Source organism: Acipenser ruthenus, chromosome 4, assembly GCF_902713425.1.
Source record: "Acipenser ruthenus chromosome 4, fAciRut3.2 maternal haplotype, whole genome shotgun sequence".
NCBI classification, from domain to species: Eukaryota; Metazoa; Chordata; class Actinopteri; order Acipenseriformes; family Acipenseridae; genus Acipenser; species Acipenser ruthenus.
The window spans coordinates 63062173-63072463 of NC_081192.1; the positions used below are offsets into that span (position 1 = coordinate 63062173).

The 10291-nt window shown below is 41.8% G+C and overlaps 1 protein-coding gene across 1 annotated transcript in view; it reads left to right on the forward strand.

The window, feature by feature from the left end:
* LOC117399948 (collagen alpha-1(XXI) chain) overlaps positions 1-10291 on the forward strand; it is a 66778-nt gene that overhangs the window by 53710 nt on the left and 2777 nt on the right. Inside the window, exon 22 of the mRNA XM_059022636.1 lies at positions 2503-2580. Within this exon, the coding sequence (XP_058878619.1) occupies positions 2503-2580 (78 nt within the window). The remainder of the gene's footprint in view (positions 1-2502; positions 2581-10291) is intronic.

Consider the following 10291-nt stretch of genomic DNA (forward strand, 5'->3'; position numbering starts at 1 on the left):
TTGGCCAAAACTGAAAGCGCTATGTGTGGCGCAAACCTAACACTGCCCATGCCTCAAGACACACCATTCCTACAGTGAAGTATGGTGGTGGCAGCATCATGCTGTGGGGATGCTTCTCATTAGCAGGGACTGGGCATCTTGTTAAAATTTGAAGGAAGAATGGATGGAGCAAAATACAAGGAAATACTACAAGAGAACCTGCTTCAGTCTGCTAAAAAACTGAAGCTTGGGAGGAAATTCACCTTTCAGTGGGACAATGATCCCAAGCACAAGGCCAAAGCAACATTGGAGTGGCTCAAGAACAAAAAGGTGAATGTCCTACAGTGGCCCAGTCAAAGTCCTGATCTCACTCCCATTGAGAATCTGTGGCACTATTTGAAAATTGCGGTCCACACGCGTCGTCCAACCAACCTGAACAACCTGGAGCAAATCTGCCAAGAAGAATGGGCCAAAATCACTCTGACACTGTGTGCAAAGCTGGTACATACTTACCCCAAAAGACTTAAAGCTGTTATTGCAGTGAAAGGTGGCTCTACCAAATATTAATGCAAACAAGATATTTCAGTTTTTTATTTTTCTTAAAAATATTTCCCAACATAAAACCAATGTCACCTTACAATAATTGATTTTGAGTTTCAGTATTTTAAAATAAAATATCAAACAGAACGAAATTTCAATGTACCATTTGTAATTCAGTAATATGAGAGAACTGGTCAGGGGTCTGAATACTTTTGCAAGGCACTGTATATAGTAAGATAGCAGGGAGGGGATTAATATCCTCCCTGCATGAAAACCATATGCAAATGCACATTGATTGAGTTTAATTGTTTAATTAATTGTTTGATTAGTAAATATCCGCTGCACCTGGCTATCATTATAAATTAGAGCCAGGTGCAGGGTATTTAAAAGAAGCAGCTAGTCTGTTCAGGGCTGCTGTGTGGAGAGCCCGCTTGTTAGTTTGCACAAGCGTGTGTAAGGAAAAGGTAGTGTAAACCTTTTGGATCAGTGTGAAACCTGTTTTGTTTTGTTTGATTATTTTGTTTAATTGGCAGGTAAACAGCTTAGCTGTCCTGCAAGAGGTTTTAGGTTCCTGTGTTGCGTTTAGTTAGTGCTCAAGAAAGAGCAAGGTGTTTGTTTTGTCTATTTGGTTTTTGGTGATTATTATTTAAAAAAAATAGCGCAGAAGCGCTTTAAACCTCCATTTCCTGTGTCTTGGGTCTGTTTTTAAAGGGGCAACGAACCTTGAGTGGTGCAATTTTGTTACAATATATATATATATATATATAATTTCCCCCCTTATTCTCTATATACAGTACATTGTTGGTTATATAGGCTTCATGTACATTAAGCAGGTGTTCTTAGTTCATCAGTCTTGTGCAGATGAGGTTAGGAGCTGCTTGATCTCCCCCAGCTCAGTAGGGGCAGCTCTTCACATAGGTCTCTTCACACAGCTCTTCACATAGGTCTCTTCACACAGGTCTTCACACAGCTCTCTTCACACAGCTCTTCACATAGGTCTCTTCACACAGGTCTTCACATAGGTGTCTTCACACAGCTCTTCACATAGGTCTCTTCACACAGGTCTCTTCACACAGGTCTTCACACTGCTCTCTTCACACAGCTCTTCACATAGGTCTCTTCACACAGGTCTTCACACAGCTCTCTTCACACAGCTCTTCACATAGGTCTCTTCACACAGGTCTTCACATAGGTGTCTTCACACAGCTCTTCACATAGGTCTCTTCACACAGGTCTCTTCACACAGGTCTTCACACTGCTCTCTTCACACAGCTCTTCACATAGGTCTCTTCACACAGGTCTTCAGGCAGCTCTCTTCACACAGCTCTTCACATAGGTCTCTTCACACAGCTCTCTTCACATAGGTCTCTTCACACAGGTCTTCACACTGCTCTCTTCACACAGGTCTTCACACTGCTCTCTTCACACAGCTCTTCACACAAGTCTTCACATAGGTCTCTTCACACAGGTCTTCACACAGCTCTCTTCACACAGCTCTCTTCACACAGCTCTTCACACAGCTCTCTTCACACAGCTCTTCACACATCTCTCTTCACACAGCTCTCTTCACACAGCTCTCTTCACACAGCTCTCTTCACACAGCTCTCTGCACATAGGTCTCTTCACACAGGTCTCTTTACATAGGTCTCTTCACACAAGTCTCTTCACACAGGTCTCTTTACAGGCCTTAGCCTTCACACAGCCAGACAACAAACATTTCAACCTGCTTTTATACATCTGCCTGCCTAAATTACAGGCAGGTGTCCCTCATTACTGGCTTCCGAGCCAATCAGCCCCGAGGCATTCTGCGGGATGTAGTCCTGTAATACACCTTACCTTACGGACTACTCTCCTCCCCCTGCTCTGCCACTATAACTATATCTATCTATCTATATCGGTCTATTGTGGCAGAGTATTTTAGGTGATATGTAACCCTCCTATAATCTGGCAATAATGTTTTTTTTTTTTTTGTTCAATAACCAGGTGATATTGGGCAGAAGGGGGACAGAGGTTTAAAAGGTGAAGGACACACTGGTTTACCTGGCCCACCTGGTCCAGCAGGTAAAAATTACAACGGTTTGCAATGTTTTAGTAATATATTAATTGATTTGTTGAGAAACATATAAAATGATTGAAAAATGTTTATGCTTTAAACCTGCAAATTAACTGCCCCCCCCCCCCCCAAATACATATTTTTTACTCCAGTCACTGTTAAACAAGCACTTCCTTTTTTTTGTTGTTGCTTTGATAGATGTCATGTTCATTGGCTGGACCCGAATTTATTTAATATATATCTCAGAACCTTCGCTTCACGTGATCAGCAAATGCTGTATGAAAATGAAGGGTGCAGCTAACTCCAGTCATTCACATTCCATTGGCTCCCACATTTTAATCAAAATCATAAACATCAAATCATATTGCAGCAGCAGTGAGGAAATAATACGCTTCTGCAATATGACTGGATATGACATGTCACTAAACTGAGATCTGGTCATCTGAACACAATTCCTGCCAGGCAGTGCAGTGCACGAGGGTCAGAAGCCGCTAAGAGAGATGTGACAGGATGGCAAAGGGTTAAAGAGACAGTAGCTGCAGGTTTAAGCACTGGGGCGCGCATTTATTTCACAAAAATAAATCAAAACACTGCTCACAGGGCAAAATAAAAAGGGTACACAAAACAAGTTACAAACACAAAATCATACACAAAAGTAAAAACGCGGTGAGTGGCTATGTAACATGCAGGAGCCTTTGTCTCACCTCGTCTCGTCTCACCTTTGTCTCGCCTCGTCTCGCCTCGTCTCGCCTCGTCTCGTCTCGCCTTGCCTTGCCTTGCTTCGCCTCGCCTCGCCTCGCCGTAGTTGGGCTGCTCTCTGCTTGTCTCATCCCCAACACATCCACTTCCCTGGTGGTCTCTCCCTGACTAAAACACCGTTGGCTTTTATACACACCACTAAACCCAATAAACCCATTAACACACAAGTGCAAATCCAGCCAATCATTTACCAACCTGTAATATTATTATTATTAATAATAATAATACACTTACCATACTCTCCTAAGTGTGTTTGGCAACTAGCTCCATTTTGGCTCCACAACAACCTCCATGTTTTGAGCCAAGCCAACCTGCCAATTGCCTCCCTAGTGTCCTAAATCCCTACCTGTACCCATCACCAACACACACATAAAACACACTATTTTATTAATAAATAAACAAAAAACACTATTTACACGTGCAGTCATACGAGAGGAAAAAAAAACAACAAAACGACCTAGACTAGCTGTGAAGAATCTCCAAGTGTAAATATCGAGTTTTCTTCCTATGCATCGGGACGCAGGACATTTGTTAGGAAATTGGGACTGTCCCGGCCATATAGGGACTGTTGGCATGTATGTACAGTATATAGATATTGTGGCAAAGTGGGGTGTGCTTTGCCAACTTTAGGTCTTTTTCCACTGTCCTCTAATGTGAAATCAAGCGTCCAGACAACAGTAAGTGGCTTTTCCAATAAGTGCAGGTCATAGCCCTCAGACAGACAACCCGGACTGAGTCCCAGACCTGATTAAATACTTCCATTTTAATCATTGCTAGGTGCTTCTCATTCCCTGCTTAATTGAGAGTGCACGGCATTCTGGATTATGTAGTCCTGATGTCCCAAGAACAATTTCGTAACTTGCTTTCCTATCATATCTTTCATGGCTAGGATATGATTTTTTCTAAGTCAGCAGTGTCTACAATTTCCTAAGTGTCCCATCCTATCCTAACATTAGTTAGGAAATCCTATCTAACACCAGTCTTATCCGTAAACGACTGATCAAGTCTGAATAAAGCAGGTTACAGCTCGAGCTTCAGGTAGCTGTCACCAGAATATACATGTTTTTAAGTTGTGGTGTCTAAACTCGATTCAGTTGTGGTAAAGACTCTAAATTTTACTTGGGAAGAAAATAAGGTTTTTTTTTTGTTTGTTTGTTTTTAAACAATTGTTTTTATTCATTTTTGCAGTTTTCTCCCAATTTTGTAATGTCCAATTATTATTCAACTTAGCTCACCGCTGCAACCCATGAACTAACTCAGGAGAGACAAAGACAAGCACTTGCGTCCTCTGAAACAAGTGCCGTCAGCTGTCTGCTTTTTTTTCACTGTGCAGCCATCGGAGGACCACGCAGTTCTGAATTGCGTACAGGCCGGCCTGCCAGAGGCACCCCAGCCAACCTACCCCCTACCCTGCCCGGGCAGCGCTTGGCCAATTGTGCGCCGCCCCCTGGGAACTCCCATCCACGGTCGGCAGTGGTAGGGCGCATCCTGCACTCCGGGTGGAGTGGCTTTACCGGATGCGCCACTCGGGAGCCCCAAGAATAATATTTTGATCGCAGAAAAATCTACAATAAAATGTAGTTAACAACAATAAATAAATATTGGTATTTAAATAAAAAATTAAGCAATACTTATTCAATTTCAGTCATAAACACCTTTTAATTAGGAATGCCAACACACAATAATATCTCACAGGCTCAAGTAAAGCTAAAAATAAAAGTACTGTGATGTTCGTGGCTCCGGTGTGAAAGAAAGTGTGTAATATATAATTTTGTACATTAATTTTGAGGGTTTTTTTTCCGAGTTACATTAAATATATGAGCTGCTGGTTATAGTTCAATGGAGCATCTCGCTGTGTAATACAATAACATGCCAGAATCAACACAGACTACTTCATATCTTATTCCTCAGTAAATCGTTTAAAATATAAATGATCATAATCACAGACAGTAACTTGCAAACTCCAACTCCATGCTCTCCCATGCATAACACAATGAACCACCTTCTCTCACGGGAGGTGGGGCTAGATCTAGACGTCACATGCAGCTTACTGTTAAAGGTACACAACCAAAAATATACTAATGGATCATTATGGTTCACTATAGAATATGCAGTATATAATAAGTGCCTAGAAATATTTGTGCAATACAAACCTTAAAATCTAAAGCATAACAACATGGTTTGCATGGTTTGTTCAGATCTTGTAAACCATTTTCTATTTCTAGACAGATAGGAAAGGTTCTACCTTCTGCACATAATCCACCCCTCTCTGACACAGATCTTGAAAAATTACTGAAATCCGAGACATCGTTCAATTTATTTTTATTTATCCAGTCTGTTCTGCTAAAACTTGTTGCCGTCTCAACTCCATATATGGACACCCTGTCGGGCCTTATGGCATATTGTGGCAATGTGCCCCGTCCCTGTGTGCATTTGTGTGTTGCGTGCGTGTGTTAATGTTGGTGTATAGATTGGTACACGGGATATAAACGGGTCTGTGTTTCACGTATATTTAAAAAGTGTAGATTTGTATTTAGGCACGAGGAGAGCACAAATCACTTCACGTGCTGGTTAAATATAATATGTGAGCACGGGGTTGCACAGAATTAATTCACGTGCTGGGATTCAAGTGAATAATTAATTAGTAATTGAATCCCAGCACAATAGTATATATAGACGCACATTTCTTGCACTCAGGGTTAGGTGTTCGGTGAGTGGAGAACGGGATTGGAGCGGAGGTAAATGTTAAGAAGAATAATAAGAAGTAGTCGTAGTAGTAGTAGTAATCTGCTCACCGTGTTGTGTTCGTCTGTCCTGCACCGTCTGTTTAGTGTTTAGTACGTTTTGTTTGTCTTTTTATTTTGGCGTGTAGTGCCGTGTCCTGTTTTGTGCTGTTTACAACCGTTTTATTTGTTAAATAAAAGCTGAGTGCAGCCATTGCACTCAGCTCATCACAACCACTGTCTTTGTTTGGATTCCTTTCTGGTCTGACGCAACCCACTCTGGCCGTCTTTGTGACACGTGGTGTCATCGTGGGATAGCCGCGCCTCCAAGCGTCAGACCAGGAGGGGTTTTGTTTAAAAAAAAAAAAAAAAAAAAAAATTATATATAATGGCAGAGGACGCCATCAAACTACGGGGCTGGTTCCTGGAGAATGCTGGGCTGGAGGCCCAGTCTCTGCCCATAGTCGTTCGGGCCCTGTGGATGATGGACAGTGAGAGATGGGAGGCCTATCAGGAGGAACACACCCCAAACACCTTGGAGGAAGGTGTGGAGTTTGTCCTCAGCTACCTGGAGGCAACCATAAATGGAACAGCAGCCCAGGTAGCAGGACCACCAGCAGAGGAGTACCTGCTGTCCCCATCTCCACCAGCAGAGGGTGAGTACCTGCTGTCCCCATCTCCACCAGCAGAGGGTGAGTGCCTGCTGTCCCCATCTCCACCAGCAGAGGGTGAATGCCTGCTGGTTTTGCCTCCACAGCCCAAATGGGAGGAGCCTGAGCATCCACAGCCCAAATGGGAGGAGCCCAAGCGGAAGGAGCCCGAATGTCCTACGCCTGAGTGGGAGGAGCCCGAATGTCCACAGCCCAACAGGGAGGAGTCGGGGCGTCCACAGCCCAACAGGGAGGAGTCGGGGCGTCCACAGCCCAACAGGGAGGAGTCGGGGCGTCCACAGCCCAACAGGGAGGAGTCGGGGTGTCCACAGCCCAACAGGGAGGAGTCGGGGCGTCCACAGCCCAAAAGGGAGGAGTCGGTGCGTCCACAGCCCAAAGGGAGGCAAGTCGGGGCTTCAACAGCCCTGGGACCCAAGCCACCAGCAGAGGGAAAATGCCTGCTGGTTCAGCCCCAAGAGCCAGAAGGGGAGGAGTTACAGGCTCAACCCCCTGAAAATTTTTTGGGGGGAGAAGGGCAGGATGCTGGTGTCCCCCAGCAGCCTCTCGCTATGCTGCTGAAGGCAGCACGGCGTGCACATGCCCAGCCGCCACAGCAGAGGGAGCCAGCACCGCCAGGAGCAGAGGAGCTGGAGCTGCCTCTACCTCCACCACCTCCAGGAGCAGAGGAGCAGGAGCTGCCTCTGCCTCCACCACCTCCAGGAGCAGAGGAGCAGGAGCTGCCTCTGCCTCCGCCACCACCACCGCAAGGAGCAGAGGAGCAGGAGCTGCCTCTGCCTCCGCCACCACCACCGCAAGGAGCAGAGGAGCAGGAGCTGCCTCTGCCTCCACCACCTCCAGGAGCACCACCTTTAGTACGTTTTGTTTGTCTTTTTATTTTGGCGTGTAGTGCCGTGTCCTGTTTTGTGCTGTTTACAACCGTTTTATTTGTTAAATAAACGCTGAGTGCAGCCATTGCACTCAGCTCATCACAACCACTGTCTTTGTTTGGATTCCTTTCTGGTCTGACGCAACCCACTCTGGCCGTCTTTGTGACACATATATATATATATATACACACACACACACACACACACACACACACAAGTTGATAAAGTCACTTGGTCCAACAGAAGACAGGCGTGGCAGCACTCTCATGTAGAATTTGCGTACAGCACTACACGTTTCGATACGAATGTGTCTTCATCAGGTTTGTAAGTTTTCAGTGTGGTGAAGTAGCATAACACATTTAAATACATTTCAACAGGTGATCATCATTTACCATTACAACACCACCACTAGCACTAATTAAATTAAAAACAGGTGCTAATAATTTCATCATGTTAAAACATCATTTACAGAGATATACACTTCAGAGATAATAATTACAAATGTATAAGGTGACAAACTTGTAATTATAATTTATAAATAGGAGTTTAATTCAAGTTTCTCATTGAGTCCATTAGGTTCAACAGAATTTAGTGTGTGATTCCAAAACGCTTCCCTTCTCAAAAGCTGTTTTACAATGTTGCCTCCTCTAGCAGATATTGTAACTTTTTCAATGCCCGTACATTTTAATTTAGATGAAGAACCATGGTTAAATTAATTATATTGTCTAGCTATTGCGTAATCTATATTGCTGTTTCTTATCACTACTTTGTGTTCTGCAGTTCTGATTTTTAGATTACGTTTAGTTTGTCCTGCGTAGATGAGACCACAGGGGCATTTAAACAAGTAAACAACATGTGCCAAAGTACAGTTAATAAAACTTTTTATAGAGAATTTGCGTCCTGGGTATGGGTGTGAAAAAACTTCATATAATAAGTGTTGGAACAGTGAACACATCTACCACATTGAAAGTTACAGTGTATTTCAGATTTATTAAGCCAATTTCCAGTATCTGAAGGTGTTTTGTACATAGATAAAACCAATTTATCATTAATATTACTACTACTGAACTAGATTTTTGGTAAGGAATTAACGAAAGGATGAAGTTGAGAATCATATTTCAGTATTTTCCAATGTTTGTATATTATCTGGACATGTGATTAAATTCCTTTATAAATGAAACACTATCAGATGTATTTGTATGGACATTTTTATTGATTGTCAGTAGCTGGTCTTGATTTTTGATGTCAGTTCTTTTGAGAGAGCTGTATCAGTAACGCGTGTGTTGTAGCCTTTATCAAGAAAGCCATCATACAATTCCAGAGCTTTCATTTCGAAATCTGTTTTTTTGTTACAGATACGTCTTAAAAATTGTCCACATCGTATGTTTCTGATAAGATGTTTAGGATGATAGCTATAAGCTTGTAATAAAGTATTTCTATCTGTGGGTTTCTAAAGATAGATGTGTTCACTGTTCCAACATCAGAAGTCGAAATTAACAAATCCAAAAAGTGTATAGCCAACTTGCTATATTCCATAGTAAATTTTAACGAAGATCTAGTTTCATTCATATAATTTTTAAATGAGTGAAGGTCTTCTTCAGAACCTGTCCAGAAAACCAAAATATCATTGATATATCTTTTCCATAACCCAACATGTTGTATTAATGGGTTAATAGTCTCGTCATCAATGTATTGTTTTCCCCAATGTCCCGTGAATACATTTGCATAATTAGGTGCAAAGGTAGAGCCCATAGCAGTGCCTTGGGTTTGCAAATAATACTTATCATTGAAAAGAAAATAATTTGATGTAAGAATATATTCAGTTAACTGTAACAGAAAATCAGTTTGTTGATTGTCTTCAAAGAAAAATAATTGGACATTGCTTCAAGACCTTCACTAGGTGGTATGTTAGTATACAGGCTTTCAATATCAAAGGTTACAAGGAATGCATCATTATGAATCATGTAGCTGGCAAGTAAATAAATTACACCTCTAGTATCAGACAAATAGGAAGGTGATTCTGAGACTATAGGTTTACTATGGAAATCAACAAATTGACTCAATGGTTCAGAATTGATTGATTACCAGACACCATTGGTCTACCAGGTAGATTAGTAATATTTGTATGTATCTTAGGTAATGTATCCAAAACATGTGTTAAAAGAAAATCAGTTTTCTTCATCAGTATAGGATAAACAGGAAGCTTGATTAGTAACATCAGGTGTTGGTAAGTCCTCCATTATGGAAACAAACCAGTGTGCATCAAAAAACAGGGAACACTCCTTCAATATAAACAAGTTTCCAATATAAACAACTGAATCAAAAAATCATTTGTGCACAAAAAGTTTATGGCGAGGTGCTTACCACAAGGAAAAAACTATTTAAGAGCCAAAATAGTTTATTCCAGACTTGTTAGAAAGTCTGTAACAAAAGCAAATTTGCTTTGGATTGTTATTGTCGATTAGTTGTAGATACTACTATTAAAAGACACCCACCGTGCAGGCATCGCAACGTCCCTAAACAATATGTTAAAATAAATTAGTTCTGCACCGTATAAAAATGAGTTGATTTTGCCAGTGCTTGTTTTAAATTTAAAGCATTTTTGTTTTGGCTTTATTGTTAAAGTTTTCACACGTGGCAATACTGTCCTACAATTACTAAATGATATTGTGATCATTCCACTGTGTTATGTTAGTGAAC